The sequence below is a fragment of the Anabrus simplex genome, chromosome 1, assembly GCF_040414725.1.
Source record: "Anabrus simplex isolate iqAnaSimp1 chromosome 1, ASM4041472v1, whole genome shotgun sequence".
Taxonomy (NCBI): Eukaryota; Metazoa; Arthropoda; class Insecta; order Orthoptera; family Tettigoniidae; genus Anabrus; species Anabrus simplex.
The window spans coordinates 1243842463-1243861076 of record NC_090265.1 but is presented as its reverse complement, the minus strand read 5'-3'; the positions used below and the strand labels follow the sequence as shown (position 1 = coordinate 1243861076).

The 18614-nt window shown below is 38.6% G+C and overlaps 1 protein-coding gene across 2 annotated transcripts in view; it reads right to left on the bottom strand.

Annotated features, from left to right (window-relative positions):
- Window positions 1-502: 502 nt before the first annotated feature.
- Window positions 503-18614, bottom strand: part of agt (O-6-alkylguanine-DNA alkyltransferase) — a 71983-nt gene continuing 53871 nt past the window's right edge. For both annotated transcript variants that reach the window (XM_067138265.2, XM_068228778.1), the window contains one exon: window positions 503-779. In XM_067138265.2, the coding sequence (XP_066994366.2) occupies window positions 604-779 (176 nt within the window). In that variant the 3' untranslated portion in view covers window positions 503-603. The remainder of the gene's footprint in view (window positions 780-18614) is intronic.

Below are 18614 nucleotides of genomic sequence, written 5' to 3'. Positions count from 1 at the left end.
TTAAGGTTACTGCAACTTCTATTTAACAGAAATCATTAACTCTTAATTGAACACATAAGTATGTAGTGATCACAACACATATTGAACTACAATCTTGTAAACTGACTAGGAAAAGAAAACTAACCATAGTTATACATAAACGTTAGGCAAGTGCAACTTCAGGTCTTGATGCCTGAGATATTATTCTTGTCGTTAGCAGAAGTTTAAGTAAGTCAATCCCCTTAACTAGCAAATAAGAACGAAAAGGAACAGGATAACCTACCTTTTATTAACCTCAAGGTTGGAGATATTCAGCTAGATTATCTAATGACCAGGAGTAGGTATGACACTTAACATGACAAAGTAACTTTCCAGTTCTATTACTAAACATTACCACTGGAAATTCAGTACATGTAAGAAAGTATAAATGAAACTGATTTAACTTACATATTCCCATTTGTACAAAAGCTATATTGAAATATAATATACACTAGGCTATATTTAATATAATTATAATCTTTTTGTAATTTCAAATGGATGAAAATAGGTATGAGATATTTTACACAGCTAGAATAGATTTTTAAAGGTAATTAACATAACACTACAAAAACAAGGATCAAATAATTAACACAATTTATCTGGGTTTAAACCTTCATGTTCTAACAACCACGCCTTCAGGAAGTTCTTACAACCTCCTGCATATTGTCCCATGGAGCCATCACTGCGAATCACTCTGTGACAAGGAAAAAGAATTGGTATGGGATTGGTAGCCATTGCTGTACCCACTGCTCGAGCAGCTCCTGAAAGATTTATTAAACCTGATTAATTCATCTGAGCATGTTACTTATCTGATGCAGGAATGTATGTAGAAAGTGGGGAATCAATCAATCAATCAATCAATCAATCAATCAATCAATCAATCAACACTAGTCTACATTTAGGGCTGTCGCCCTGATTTCAAGGAAGTTAAAAATTTATTGAACATCTCCCTTGGTAAATTATTCATATCCCTAATTCCTCTAAACAAATATTTGCCCCAATTTGCCCATTTGAATTCCAACTTTATCTTCATATTATGATCTTTCCTACTTTTAAAAACTTCATTGAAGCTTACTCGTCTACTAATGACATTCCATGACAGCTCGGAAAATACCGAGCAGCTCATCACCTACTCCCAAGTCTTCCCAGCCCAAAATTTGCAACATTCTAGTAACACTACTCTTTTTTCAGAAATCACCCTGAAGAAAATCATGCTGCATTCCTCTGGATCTTTTCCAGTTCTCAAATCAAGTAATCCTTGCAAGGGTCCCATACACCACTGGAACCATACTGGGCAATGGGCTGAGTAAGAGGGGTCACCGAGAAGATGAGGAGATACAAGATTACAAGGTATTAGAATCATTCTGTATTGACGGTTTTCACTTTACAAAGGTGAAAAAATGAGTGTATCCTCCTAATTCAATACATCATATATTCCATCATTAGACGGAGTAATCAAATTCAAACATGTTTCGGCTCGTTTGAGCCATCTTCAGTGAAAAAGGGGTGGGGGTTGAAATAATTTACATAATACAAGCTAAAAAATGTCAAAAGCATAAAAACAAAAGAGACGGAAACAAAATTAGCACAATATACAATATTTACATCATCATGTGGAGCAAAAAACAACTCACTGCGACAAAATTCAGAGAAGCAGGGGTTAATACAAAACATAATTGAAACTAAAAACTGTGTTAACCTAAGAAAAGAAATGAAAACAAATGATACAGATAGAAATGAACAAGTGCACATAGTGAGGTTGCGGACCTCCTAGTTTACAAAATATTGGTTTTGTAACAGTACAAAACAGGATGAAATCGCTGTCGAAAATTCAGGCAGAAAATCTTTGTAGAAACCCATCACATCGAATTGGCTATGAGGGGAGCAGGAGCGAAAGAGTTTGAGAAACCAAGCCTGACGGAATATACTGTATGATGTATTGAATTAGGAGGATACACTCATTTTTTCACCTTTGTAAAAATACAAGATTGACATCCTGAGCTTGAGTGAAACCCAACAGACTGGTTTGGTGAGATTAGTGTCCAAGACAAAGAAAATTTCATTTACTCAGGAAGGAACGAGGACAAAGATCACAGTACGGGAGTTGACATTCTGATGTAGCAGAATACCAGCGTAGCTTGCTGGAGTGGCAACCAGTATCGAGCCATATTGTATCCATATGGTTCCAGACCAGAGTACACCCTGCCACTGTGGTTCAATGCTACGCTCCTACTGAGGTATCTCATAAAGCCATCAAGAGCCAGTTTTATGGGCAGTCAACATCCATTCTGAGGAAGGTCAAGGAGGACATTATCATGTTCATGGGAGATCTCAATGCAAAAGATCGGAAGCAACAATGTTGGTTTTGAGAGAATCGTTACGAAGCATGATCTGAGAGTGATGAACGATAATAAAGAGCATATTGTTGACCTGTGTAGAAATGTAGACTAAGTCATAGGAGGCATATTATTCCCCTACAAAGACAATCACAAGGTAACATGGATATCCCCAGACAAGAAGACCCAGAACCAAACTGACCACATTGCTACAAGTTGGAAATGGAGAGCAATGGCGTGCGGTGAACATTTTCGCTAACCCAGCTGCCAAAAAATTATGTAATTACAGCCCCACCACATTACCATTTCCAAATTGGTATTCATGGCACCATCATAACAGAAGCTACAGCAGATTTTAAACTATTCCCTTACAGTTTCATCCGGTGATGCTTTGTAATCGTAGTCATGGTTTTCACAGAAATATATTGGAACTTACTTTTTGTTTTTAACTTAAAATCCTGAACTAAATTAATTGAGCAAAATTTAGGAGACATTTTACCAAAGCTGAATTGTCCATTTTCACTTATTTAGTGCATGTAGATACAATGGGTGGTATGAATAAAAATGAGAATATAGTATGTACTCAACTTTTCTGAGTATATACTCCACTTCATAACTTGAGAATGTACCCACTAGCTGAGTATATACTCATGTTATGGAGATGGTGTAGTATATACTCACCTTCCTAAGAGTCTGAGAGTAGTTTCTCATATGTGCTATGAATAAAAGGGAGTACCTTCTCAGATTGATGAGTATATACTCACTTTGTTTTGAGTATGGCTGATAGTTGTCTCAAACTTGAGTATATACCAATTTTTAGCTTCTGAGGAGAAATAACATGGCTGAGTTTATTAATAATTATGGGGTGCCTCGTGGAAAAATTTACAAGGAGAGAAGTGAATATGTGAACTCTAATAATTTTAGAAGTCTATATTGTTTTTCCAAAGTTAATGTGGACTGGTTAAACCTATACTTATTTGGACTGGAGAAACTGGAAACAAGAGGTGGTGCTGTTAAAACATAGTAAAATTAAAAGCATTTTTAAGATTGGTAGGTGACCCAGGATTCCAGTGTGGCATAGGAGAAGATCTTGGAATCCATCAAACAACTGTATCTAAAAATCTTGTTGAGGTTATGGACCACATCATGGCTAAAGCTGCAGTGTGGATAAAATTTCCTGAAACAGATATGGAATTTGAAGTTGCGAAACAAGAGTGGCAGGAAAAGTACTACTTTCCAGCAGTGGTAGGTGCTCTTGACTGCACTCATGTTGGAATTAATAAGCCTACACATTATGGTGATGAATATGTAAACAGGAAAGGTTATACAAATATTACTGTACAGGCAACGTGCAATGCCAAGGAAGTTTTTACCAGTGTCGACGCATCATGGTCTGGATCTGTGCATGATTCTCGAGTCTGGAGAAATTCAGCTGTCCAAATAACAGTAAGTCTGAATAGGGTAGATGCGTTACTGTTAGCGGATAGTGGCTATGGTATTGCACCTTGGCTTATGACACCATTCAGAAATCCACAAACACCTCAAGAAATTGCTTATAACAGGTGCATTACCAAAAGAAGAGTTGTGATTGAACGATGTTTTGGGCAACTAAAACAACGTTTCCCAATTCTTCAGCACAAAGTACGCCTATCTTTAAATAAAGTGCCAAAACTGATCGTTTGTTGCTGTGTGTTGCACAATATTGCCAAGTATTTACACGATGAGGACACTGAACTACAACCATTAGGTGGCAATGTAAGGTTAGAAGATGGAAATGAAGATGACATGGCAGCTGCTGCAAATATCAGGTGGAATGGTGAAGCTAGGCGAAATGAATTGGCAGAGATAATATATCAAGGTGTTTGAATTGCAGCAAGTACCAGTGTCACTCGGTTTATTGTTCACTAAAAAAAAAAAAAAAAAAAAAAAAAAAAAATCAAAAAATGTATGCAAAATAATTTATTTTTAAATATATATATATATATATATATACACTCTACTATCATTCTTTCATCTCTGATTTTAACTTTTTTTCTGTGAGTTCCAACACACTTATCTGTTTTAGCAGCACCAAGCACTGCAGGTCTGTATTATTTAGAGTTCTGGTTTCGTCATTTTCATAGTCGTCCAAAACACTTCTTTTTCGTTTAGGGGTGGCTACATTTAGAGAGTTGACGATTTCTACAGGACTCCCTCCTTCTCCTCCCTCGTCCAATACTACAAATTCCACTACAGGTGGAGGAATGTGTTGTGACTGAACTTCAGGAAGCCCTACTTCAACCGCAGTTGCTCCTACGGGAAAAAAAAAAAAAAGAAAAAAGAAAAGAAAAAAAAGAAAAAATGTTTTAATTCACTAATTCAGTTTTCTACGGACAACTGAATTAAATGGAGCTAAAATCTCAGGCCCAGGATTCAAACCCGGTACTCTGAACCAAATGCCTAGGTGCTATTTGGTTCTTATAAAGCAATGAATAGAAATATCTTAACCTTAAAGTTTGTAGTGTTGGCACACAAAATACTGAACTTTCTACAACCTCTATAAACCTGTTCAAGAAAGTTGTTACTTGTAATTACTTGTAACTCAACTTACTTGCCGCATATGGCTATCAATTTCGTTTGAATTGCCTCCAACGATTCGGATTTTTCTTTCCAAACCGCCGGCAGTTGGGACTTACTAAAAAGTACCGCATGTTCCCGCAATATATTCGCAAATGTTATTGGATGAATACTTTCCATATCAACGAACTTGACGAACGGACAATCAGTGCAAACTACAAACTAAACCGGATCCAGTTGAGGTTATGTTCCGATTGGAACCAAACAAGATAACAGTTGAATAATCGTACACAACTTGAGTATTTACTCAGTTTCAAACGATCCACATAGCGGTGCACTTGAGTATCTACTCCATCAGAGGAGAATCTTTTTATTCTTACCAAATGGAGTACATACTACTTGGGCTGAGAATATACTCCTACTAAATGCTCATGCTCATGAGTATATAATTTGAGTAAGTACTCACGTTTTATTCATACCACCCAATGACGGCAGACATGGAAAACTACTCCCTATGAGTAACTGATATATTCATGAAGAATGCCACAAAACTAATGAAAACGTCACCTATAATCCAAGAAGAAGACTACAAAAATTCACAATTTCTACCACCAAGACAGGCAAACCAACGTGTCCACAGGAAGAAAATACAAAATTCTTGTACCTGGTGCTTTGCTCTGTGTTCATGCTGGGCAAACTAAATATTTTTCCATGTGTATTGAAAAACATTCCTTACTTGTGACATCAATGGACAGATCCCAAAAACTTTATAAATGCCAAAATTAAAAAATACAATAAATACCTTTATTGCAATTGATTTAATAAAATGGCTCTATTTTTATTAGCAAAATGATGTGCAAGTGGCTGTACTATTAATATACTGTTCTTTTTCTTGTAGCTTCTTGCGTGTGGTGCTAAACACATTGTATGTTAACTATTGCAACTACATTGTGGCACAACCGTACCTTACCCTAGCTAGCTGGTCTGTCGCCATAAAACTCTGTGAATCTGCACAAAGGCATACCCCACCTTGACAGGACAAGGTGGCTTAAAGCGCATGTGTCAACTCAACAACTTTAATTCTGCTAGGGTAGCTTTCTTTCACGCCTGCAAGGAATCTCAACTCGCTTGTCACAGCTGGACTACTGTAGAGTAGATCATACTTAGCATGACTTAGCTGTTTGCAGATTTTTTAAAACTTGATTAAAAACATTCTAAGAAATAACTTCAAAATGTAAATGCAAAATTCTTTGTCCCTGCAGGGCTGGGGTAGGATGGAGTTCGGTACACGTAAATGATGGAGAGGATCCTTGCTGGATGTCAGGAACAAAAGATGACAAAGGCAACAACCACCACCTTGTGCTGTCCACTATAATACTGAAGATCACAGCAGTGAAGGGAGGTACAGAGCAGAGAAGAAACAGAATGTCGACGTAATCAAGTTGAAGTCAGCTGAAACGAAAACCACTTCAGGCTCACCCACAACTGCTTCAAAGCTACAAGCTGAACCACAAGATCCATATGAAGAATGGATCAAAGCAAAGAAAACCTTCACTTAACATGTAATCTGCTTGTGTTTGAAGAATCAGGAAGACCAGATCAAATATCAAATGATACCTGGGAAAAGATGGAGAAGACAGAACTGAAAGGAAGGCTCAACAACCTAAGTCTACTAGCAGAAAGAGAACCACGCTGAGCTCAGATTACACAGAAGCCAACCGGAATATAAAGGGGAACTTCAAATATGATGAGCACTAGCAAGAAGACCAAGCTGAAATAGCAGCAGTGAGTGGCAATTTGAAAGGGCCATATTTCATCACTGAACAGCTTAGTAACAAGATTTAAGCCAGTCAAAGACGAAAATGGAAACATCCTTGCATCCTGAGATTGAACAACTTGTCAGATGGAGATAACACTTCTCAAAGGCTCTTGGTCATTTCACTGATGATGATCATGATGATGACAACGACAACGAACAGCCTGAACCTCAAACATATATTCCACCACCATCAAAAACTGAAATAGCCATTGTTATTCAGCAACTGACAAATGGGAAAGCTCCCAGTTTAGACAATATCCCACTGAAGCACTGAAAGTTGATACTGAACAGACTGCAACTATGCTGGAACCTCTTCTGAGAGTGATCTCAGGTACAGAAGAACTTCCAAAAGATTGGAACAAAAGGCATCCGCATAAAGGTTCCCAAGAAGAGGAATATATCAGACTGCAACAACTGGAGAGGTATACGAGATCAAAAACTCCATTGATGACGAGCTACAATTGGAACAAGCAGGTATCCGACCATAACAGCACCCTCAAAATCATCTTAGAACAGTTTACTGAGTTCCAAACATCTTTGTAACTGGGATTTGTGGAATTTCAGAAGGCATTTGACTCCATCAAACTAAGCCAGATGTGCAAGACTATGAAGACCTTCAGAATCCCATACAAGATTATTAGGCTGATGGAGGCCATGTACAATAAAGCATGCCATGTTTGCTGTCAGTGGCTTTCAGTGTAAAAATCAGAATGAAACGGGCTTGCCTCCTTTCCCTTATATTGTTCTTGATAGTACTCGATACTGGTTTGAAGAAAGAACAAAAGGTATTGACCACGGGATTCAATGGGGCCGAGTGTCTAGTCTTGAGAACATGGACTATGCAGACAATTTATGCCTGCTTGCTGAAGACTTCTGAGACATGTTAACAAACTGGAAGCTGGAACATCAGGACTCATAATCAACATTAGAAAGAAAAAGAAAATGCAAGTCAATCTAAAATTTGCAGAGAAGGTTTCGCTACACAGACATAGGATTGAGCAAATGGATATTTTCTACTATCTTAGTAGTTATGTCACACAAGATGGCATGGCCTTGTCAGACATTCAGAACCGTATCAATAAGGCAAGGGGAGCCTTCACACAGCTAAGACATGTCAGGTGATCAAGACAGCTTCACCGTAATACTAAGTAATGTTAACAATAATGTGAAGTCAGTCTACAGCAGGGCCACCCAGTCATTGCGCTCTGAGAGCGCGCCTGCGCTCGGGGAGCACTGGCCAGTCGGACTAGTGCTCCTTCCCCTACCACCACAGTGTGACAGCGAGGAGACCTGAGACAGAGGGACGATGTTCGGACCGCACTGACTAAATACGTAGGTACAGTCGTGCGGCCAACGGCTTTTGTGGGTTTGTTGACATCATATTGATGGGGCTGTTTTGCCATAACAAATATACCGCATATACAAATCGAAAGGTACTCTGATGTATGAAATATGCAGAAAGCAAAATCAAGTGTTAAATAAAGAATAGTGTGATTTATTCAAAACTGAAATTTGAACATATCTGAGAGGAAAATTCAACAAACTTTTACTAATATGAACAGATAGTACAGGCCTTGAGTGACATTTGCTCAGTCGTTTTTACGAGGTTTTAGTTTTAGAGCAAACAAACTTCTCCAAACTGGGTACAATATTTCTGGACACAGCTATTCTTAAACAATTACACAAGTTTCTATCGCTCATCGCTGCACGATGTTTACTTTTGGTAAGCTTAAGAACCGAAAAGAAACGCTCACAAATGTACGCTGAGCCAAACATTGACAGAACTTTACATGTATGTTTATACAAAAGGGGGTATTCTTCTTGCGAAAAGCCGCTGTAAAATTCTTCTAAACTTTGTGACATTAGGAAGCGGTCTTTAAGACGATCATTTCATTGCAGTTCAATCAACTCTAATTGAAATAGCTGTGGAACACTGTCTGCACTAAGATAAAATGGTCGAACAAATACATCTAACACCGCTTGGAGTTCTGATAATTCTGAAAATTCCTTTTCAAACTCTTCTTGTAATTGGCGAATTACCTGCAAGTACACATCAAAGTCGACACCTTACTTCACTGTTTCAAGCAATGGAAAATGTCTTGTGTTCCTTGCACGCAACTGAGTTTCCCACAAAATAATTTTTCTTTTGAACACTTGAATTTTTTCCACCAAATCGCAGATATTGTGCTATTCGCCCTGAAGCAAAGTGTTCAAAGTATTCGTCACTTAAAAATGCCAAGTCCGCCACCCACTTAGGATCACGCAAAAGAACTTCGGTCTTGATTTACTAGTTTCATTTCCGTATTGATAGTTCACGTATGTATAGACAAGAAAAGGTTCCACCTTATCAATACAATTTTTATTATTGTAAGAATTAACTTACAGGACCGGTTTCGACTTTTAAATAGTCATCATCAGCTGTACATGAATACCTTTACATTTGTGTCGAGCATTAGTTAATATGTCCTTTCTTAAAGGGAGATGCCATAAGGAAGCATTATTTCTAAATGTCCAAATTGGGCATGTTGAATATGAAATGGTTATATGTTATGATTCAGGTACTTAGGTATAGAGCGCCGGGCTGAGTGGCTCAGACGGTTAAGGCGCTGGCCTTCTAACCCCAACTTGGCAGGTTCGATCCTGGCTCAGTCTGGTGGTATTTGAAGGTGCTCAAATACGACAGCCTTGTGTCAGTAGATTTACTGGCACGTAAAAGAACTCCTGTGGGACTAAATTCCGGCACCTCGGCGTCTCCGAAGACCGTAAAAGTAGTTAGTGGGACGTAAAGCAAGTAACATTATTAGGTATAGAGCTATCTCTTTAGGACTACAGTTTGTTTGTAAAACCTAACTTAAGCTTAAATCTAAATAACAAATACATTAAACACTTTAAAATACACAGTACATGTTAAAATCCTTTAAAATAATGAATATAAAACATTTCATAGAAATGAATGTATGCGTCTTGCGTGTATCTATGTTCTCGTTTGAGTCCAATGTTATAAATAATTCAGTGCTTGCGTTCATAGGCAATGCTGTAGCTCTCTTGGGAAGTCTTATTGTATATTTAAATGTCTCCACTTGTGTGTGTGGTGAAAAGCTTGTATTGTTAACAAAATCCAGTATATAACAAAAACTAAAAAATGCTTCCAAGACAACACCTTTCTAATCATACGTAAAGACCCAGCTAACAACATACAAAGAAATCTCAAAACCTTACTAAAGAACACATTTTTTACTAACTGAAACAGAATCTACAAATCTTATAGTAATGAACCCCCAACTACTGACTGCAAAAGCTTATCCAAAAATACACAAAGAAAATATACCAATGACTATCATTAATTACAGAGCAAGCCCAACATATAAACTCTCACAATTCATCCAAAAATTCCTTAAGAAACATTACTCATTCCTAGCAAATAAAACTATATGGAATGCAATAGATTTTTGCAACAAAACCAAAGAACTGAAAATAGAGCAGTATCATACCACTGCATCATTCGATATAGCTAACATGTATCCCAATCTTCCTACCAAGAAAACTATAGAAATAATTGAATCTAATCTAAGAAAGCACAGTAATTTAAGAACTCTAGAAATTGAAGAATTTATTAAGCTACTTGAATTTGCCATTAATAACAACTATTTTAGATTTTACAACACAATCTATCAACAGGGCCTACCAATGGGGTCTCCTGCTTATGGCATACTGGCCAAAATTTACACAGACTACTTAGAATACATATCTATCAGCAAAATAGACAATATATTATTTTGGTGCAGATTTGTTGACGATATTTCTGTCATCATTGATAATAGATCCACTGACGAAAATATCATATTGGATAGACTTAACGCAATAGACCCCTGCATAAGAGACTGAAAACAATCACATCTTGAACTATCTGGATATAACAATAACTAAGACACGAAATCCACTTATACAAAATATACCGAAAACCCACACATACATCGAACACGATCAAAATAGATTCCATCCATCCCAATACTCATTAAAAAGCAGCTTATTACAGCATGATCTATAAGCTTTTAATATACCATTAACAGAAGATGACTTAACAGAGGAAATACGACTAATCCACGAAATAGCTAAAAATAATGGATACAAGAAAGAAATGGTCAATACAATTATTCATAAAATCAAATCTCAACCTAAAACCAGATTGACAAAAATAGACAACCCTAAAAAAGGATTACATATTATTTACTTTCAACAACGCACACATTTATCCCATAACTAACATCTTTCAAAACCGGGCGAGTTGGCCGTGCACGTTGAGGCGCGCGGCTGTGAGCTTGCATCCGGGAGATAGTAGGTTCGAATCCCACTATCGGCAGCCCTGAAGATGGTTTTCCGTGGTTTCCCATTTTCACACCAGGCAAATGCTGGGGCTATACCTTAAGAACGGCCACGGCCGCTTCCTTCCAACTCCTAGGCCTTTCCTATCCCATAGTCGCCATAAGACCTATCTGTGTCGGAGCGACGTAAAGCCCCTAGCAAAAAAAAAATTCTTCAAAAAACAACTTAAAAATAGCATTCAAGATCACGCACAATAGCACTAACATCTTACACAATACCAAGATAATCAACAGTAACAACAAGTACAATCAATCAGGAGTATACTGTATCAGATGTAACAATTGTGAAACCAGCTATGTTGGACGTACCGGTAGAAACTTCACAATCCGATATAATGAACACTTAAATGCCGTAAAACATAATCATTTTTCCGCAATAGTCCAGCACATCGAAGATTATAAACACAGCTTCACGAACATTGCAAATGACATGAAAATATTAAATATAAATCCTAAAGGCCCCTTGCTCAATATAACAGAAGAGTTTTACATATTGTTAGACCAATACGCCAATCTGAATTACAATATAAATGAAATTACAGAAAAAACCAATACCATTTTCAATAAAGCCATCCCCGGTTTAAAAAATGACTATCTCAAAATAATCAACAAATAGGACATAACACGCGCCATACTACCGACGAACGACATGCCCAGCTCTGCCCCTACCCCCACAACAGCAACTCTCCCTACCCCTCTATCCATTCCCCTCGCAGCAGTAGAAACAAACCTAAAGAGAACGCGATACAGTACACGCCAAGCACTCAAGTCCAACGCAACCCAACCACGACAGCAATAGTAAGTACACATTCACTTAACACACACATATATAGGCATTCCTTCAGCTTATAACTCTACTCATACTTTATTTTCGTCTTCCACAGATAACATACATCAGCATACAGTTATAGACGAGGAAGGAGCCACCACTCTGCATCAAGAAATACTTACGTACAACCTAGACCACAACTTCCTCCAATACTTAAAGATAATATTCCACTCACAGCTGCACACACTTACCTCCATCTATATACTGGATTTTGTTAACAATAGAAGCTTTTCACCACACACACAAGTGGAGACATTTAAATATACAATAAGACTTCCCAAGAGAGCTACAGCATTGCCTATGAACGCAAGCACTGAATTATTTATAACATTGGACTCAAACGAGAACATACATACACGCAAGACGCATACATTCATTTCTATGAAATGTTTTATATTCATTATTTTAAAGGATTTTAACATGCACTGTGTATTTTAATGTGTTTAATGTATTCGTAATTTAGATTAAGCTTAAGTTAGGTTTTACAAACAAATTATAGTCCTAAAGAGATAGCTCTATACCTAAGTACCTGAATCATAATATATAACCATTTCACATTCAACATGCCCAATTTGGACACTTTAGACATAATGCTTCCTTATGGTATCTCTCTTTAAGAAAGGACATATTAACTAATGCTTGACACAAATGTAAAGGTATTCATGTACAGCTAATGATGACTATTTAAAAGTCGAAACCAGTCCTGTAAGTTAATTCTTACAATAATAAAAATTGTATTGATAAGGTGGAACCTTTTCTTGTCTATACAAAGAACTTCGGGCCGCCCTTTCATGTCACAAAAGGTATATACTGCGCTCCACAAGCAAAAAACACGATAAGCACCTTCGCCTTGCTCAGCCACCTTACTTCTGCATAGAACGGGATATCCGGATACTCCGCTTCAATGTCATCCAAGAACTCTATGAAATGACGGTGCGCGAGTCCATGGGAGCGAAGAAAATTTACCATTTGCACAACTGTTCCCATTACATGTTTAAGCTTGGCGACTTTTGTACAGATTGCCTCCTGGTGTATCAAGCAATGGATCGCCGCCATTAGAGTTCTATCGCTCTCAGCCATTTTTAATTTTACATAGCTGAGGAACCCCGTGCGTAGACCCCGTAAAGCAGGAGCTACATCCGTCGTTACGCTCATCAACTGTTCCCATTTTAATCCCATTGACTCAAAAACACCCTCCACAGCTTGGAGAATATCGAAACCGGTAGCGGTGTCTTTGAGAGCTACCAAGTCTAGGAAATCCTCGGTGACCCGGAGATTGCCTTCCACCCCTCGAATGAAAATAACGAGCTGAGCTGTGTTCGCAATGTCGGTTGATTGGCCGAGGGCGATGGAGAAGGATACAAAATTTGCTGCCTTCTCTATTAACTGCTGTTCCATATCAACGGTCATATCGTCTATTCTGTGAGCAACAGTTTGAGAAAGAGAAATTTTGTCAAACTTCTCAACTAGCTCCATAGGACAAATACATGCCGCCACATCCATTAGGCACTCCTTGATTATATTCCCCTCCGTGCAGGGTTTCCCAGCTTTGGCAATTTGCATCGAACATTTGTAGCTTGCTCGTAAAATGGATCCACCAACCTCACTCTCCTCAATCTCCTGTCAAACAAAAATACGGCAAGTCACAATTTTAGTGTTCTTCAGATAATTCAATCATTTCTTCATTCCCGTTTGTAAACAAGCATTTTCAAATTAAAACAATAATACTTACAGAATAGTGCCGCTTGAAATTTTCTTTCAATTCTTCCAACTTCGATTGGTGACAGGCGTCTGTCAAATCACCGTAATCATTCCTATGGTTGGCACTGTAGTACCTTTCCAAATTGCATGTTTTTAAACACATTGAAACTCAGTGGCACACTAAACATTTGGTATGCCATTTATAACTTGCACAGAAAAAGAAAAAGAAAATTTTCCATTCTTCTTTAAAGGCTGCTGCTTCACCACTCCTTTTCCTTTTTTGTATGATGTTCCGTCATGACAACTGCGAAACTGATTTAGTTACATGCTGTCAACAAAGCGCAGTGGAATAGACTAGCGATTGATGGATCGTCAGCTCACTAAGCCAGCCAAGCTCCTCCCACCACTACCGAAACTACCTTCCAACTAAGCGCTCGGCCAGAGCGCTAGCGCTCGGGGAGCACTATTTGGATGGCCCTGGTCTACAGCCTCCGTGGCTCAGGCAGCAAAGCACCGGCCTCTCACCGCTGGTTCAAATCCCAGTCACTCCATGTGATATTTGTGCTGGATAAAGCGAAGGCGGGGCAGGTTTTTCTCTGGGTACTCCAATTTTCCCCGTCATCTTTCATTCTAGCAACACTCACCAATATAATTTCATTTCATCTGGCAGTCAATCATTGCCCCAGAGGAGTGTGACAGGCTTCGGCAGAAGGCACAATTCCTATCTTCATCACTAAATGAGGGTTTCATTCGTTCCATTCCTGACCTGGTCGAATGACTGGAAACAGGCTGTGGATTTTTATTTTCAATGTTAGATCAGGACTCCTATATGGATGTGAATCATGGAAAGTTACCAAAGAGTTGAACAACATACTCCAGACCTTCCTGAATCACTGTTTGTATAGTGAGTGGCCTAATATGACATCAAACCAATGCTAAATTTGGGAGAAAAAAAACTTCTTGAATTGCAATTAGAGCAGGTCAAGAAGAGAAAGTGGAAATGGACTGGGCACACCCTGAGGAAAGGCGATGGATCCATTAATTATTGTGAAGCAAGCTTTGGAGTGGAATCCACAAGGACAGAAGAGACAAGAGAGACTACAGATGACATGGAGAATATCTATAGAACAGGAACTTGCAGCCAAGAACAACACTTTGTTGTAGAACTGGTGAAGAAAGAGTACAGAGACGACTCTCTGTGGAGGTTGTAAGTCCCACTGGAAACCACTTTAACATATCATTTCGGTCTCTTAGAACACAGTTAACACACTTGTCAAACTTTCGAGATTTCCAGTACTGCTTCATCTTCATGGAGAATGCAGTTCTTCGCTCTACAGACCACTTAGCATCAGGTCATCATTTCACTCTTTCCGGACAATCCTTTGACTGGAGTACTCAGGTCCTGAACTTACTTCATCCTTGAACTAGCGTCTCAGAGACACCAGGAAGATCTTCCGCACTTGTCTATGGAGATGCACATTTCCGAGTCACGAGAAGATCAGAATTCTTTGATATAATCCGGTGTTCAGCATTCGAGACAAATGACTGTAAAATATAACACAAAGCTTCCTCATAACAAGTGAAAGTTTTTCAAATTTAGATTACAGTTCTGCATATGACTTTAGGCAATATTTGCCCTCAGAATTTTCAAGTGGGCCGAGGATCTTTCTTAGGAATTTCCTCTCTTTCACTTGGATTCTAGCTCACATAGTGAGTGAGGGCCAAGCATTCAGCAACATCTAAGGCTTAAGACGTGTTACTCTGGTATAGTGGCAGTATTTTGCCTGCCATGAGATTGGCCTGGACTGTTAAGTAGATCTGCAAAGATGAAAAGCTGTTTCCATGTGGTCAACCCAATATTTCAGAGCTTCTTCCTCTGATGCATTAAAAGAAATGATTTGTCCAAGATACTTAAAATGAATGCAACCCATTTTTCCATATTTGGTTTCAAGAAATGCAGTAGTATTATGATGGTCAGACATCATTACTTCAGTTTTTTTTAAGATATCTGGAGACCTACAGCTTCAGCTACTTCTTGTAATGTTTTACCTGGAAGAGGGCAATGTTGAGGTCATCTGCAAAAGCAGGGCAGTCTATGTAGATTGCTTTGGATCCAGTGCCTGGATATCTTTTCTCCCAGTAGTTTGGTACTCATTTTTGTGTGTAGGCTGAGTGAACCACAGGGTTACATGCCTCTCCAGAAGAGGAAACCTAGTTTCTAAATTTTTCAATTTTTTGTTGGGGAATCAAACCCACATTATTCAGGATGAAAAGAGTAAGCCTTTACAGCCTCAGCTAAGCAGTCCCTGCCCCAGAAAATTGATAACAATTGAGAAATACAATAGTGTGTTAATTATTTAACTTATTCCGTAACTGACTAATGAAGGTAGTTTCAACTTCTTAGATATTCAATAAGAGGTAAAAGCAGCATAACTTGCTAAATTCAAAGTGAAGTATGAGATTGTCATGTTGGATGAAACATTTAACTTCAGGGATTTTATATTTAGCATGAGAAATACAATAAGATATTATAGAGCAGAATTAGAATTCCCTATGTACATTTTGGCATACTACTGAAAAGATTTCTCAGGACTGTAAAATGCATGCAAGACAGGCATAAATTCTGTATCTACAGCACTACACTTCTTTATAAACTTGCCTGTATTTCTTTTCAATTTATTTTTCTCTTCATGTATAAGCATTAATAATTATGAATGTATGAAGTAAACATTGTTCAGATGGAGACTGATTTACTATTTTCCCTGTATGTTTCACTCCTGTTGATTGGTAGTATTGTAGAAATGAATGCTGAGGTAGCACTCTTCTCTCTCCCAATCCAATTTCCCCTTAAAGCCAACCCCCAATAAAACTCAAGCACACAGTATGCTCTTCCCTTACACCCCCACTTATATCAGGGAAGTTGGCACATTTGTAAACGTAAACCCATTTGGATCATTGCCTGAAACAAAAACGATACATGCACAAGAAACATACAAAACACTGCCATTGTTGTCTGGACACCCATAGGTATTGGCTTAGCTGGAGCTGCAATTGTGTCAGTATGACAAACTGTAGGTCGATCCTTCACTACTATCATAGCCTCTGCCCTTCTAGGGAGACTTTCCACTAAGTTTCTGTGCATGTCTGCAGATATTTTCTTCCCTTCCTCCTGCAACATCATGAACAGTTCTGTAGCTGCTTTGGGGCAGCCTGGTATGGCTGTCAGCATGTGCTGTAACTCATCCCAGAAATGCTCAACTGAGTTAAGATCAAGGCTTTGAGCCAGCCATTCACTTTCATTTACTCTCATTTTGACAAACAACTATGTCATAGCCTTTGCTTTATGAATGAGTGCCCTGTCATGTTGAGAATATAAGAGTCTACTAGCATTGAACTGTCCAAAATTACCTGATAGGGTTCAGGATACATGGTTCTAGGAACTATAACCAGTAGACTGAAACCAAACTACAAAAAGAAGACCCACACCATAATGATCCTCTGCCAAATTTCACAGTGGGAACAATGCACTCTGGTAAGTGACACTTACCTGGCATTCGCCAAGTCCATATATTTGCAAGTGACAAATATCATTATGGTTCTGTATTGAAGATACTATACTTGTAGGATGTTAATTAATTTATTATTTACCCACCTATTCAATACATTCAATACATTTGTTAATGTATTGAATAGGTGGTTAAGTAATAAATTAATTAGCATCCTACAAGTCCATATACAATATGTCCATCGGATTGCCACAATATGTAGTGTAACTCATCACTCCACAGGATGTTCTTTCACTGTTCTAGAGTCAACAGACAACATGTTTTGCACCACTGTAATCAATGGCAAGCATTCAGCTAAGTGATCCTTAGTTTATGTGCTACAGCTCGCATATGGAACCCAGTACAAATGCCTCTCAATGAATGGTACGGGGACCAAGATCACTTCCATGCAAATCTAAAGTCCATGGCCACGGTTTCTAACGAAGCTTACTGGTTCGACTTCACTACATAAAGTCATCAACAGTCCCTATCTGGTAATTGTTTTGATGTCCAAATTGGCATCGATTAGGTGGAACCAAAACCTTTGCTATAATTATCTATCATCAATACTGAACACAAAACTGATCTACTTTAATGTCTCTGGACAAAATTAGTTTTTCGTAACTTCCCTGCATTTCCACTTCACCAGTACATCACTCACTCTGTTGAACGTGGTATCTGAAACTTACCAAAAATCTCACAGATGGAATGACCGAAGCGATGGGCTACCAATAATCGTGCCCCTTTCAACCTTACTGAGCACTCACTATACATTCAATTTCAACCACTGTAGCTAGTAAATATGAGGCATGTATTAAGTAAGGGACGTTTTGTTGTAGACACTAGTAGTCTGCGCATGCTTCGCAATGAGCGCATGCATCGTGTGCTGGCATGCCTCGGGAACAGCGGTGCTCAGTTGCAGCTCTGTTGCTATCCTGTACAGTTCTCTGTGCTTTCTCAAATGTTCAAGATTATCGACTCACCCACCCCATGCGAGGTTCGGTCAGTGATGAGGTTTTTGTCGGCAAGAATCCCGTCTGCTGCAAACATTCACCGACATATTTGCGAAATGTACGGTGCTAATGCTATGAGTGAAGGCAAAGTGCACAAATGGGTACGAGACTTCAAAGATGGCCGTTACAATGTCCATAATGAGGCCCGCTCCGGTCGCCCATCTCTGATCACAGACGATTTGGTGGCTTCAGTTGAAGCGAAGATTTGTGAGGACAGACTCTTCACAATAACAGCTCTCTCAAACTCCTTTCCTGACATGTCTAGGTCAGTGCTTTACAAAATTGTTTCTGAAAACCTAAACTTTAGGAGACTGTGCTCCTGTTGGGTCCCCAAACTCCTAACGGAGGACCACAAAAACAAAAGATTTGAATGTTCGATGACGTTTTTGATTTGCTATGCCGAAGAAGGGAAAGT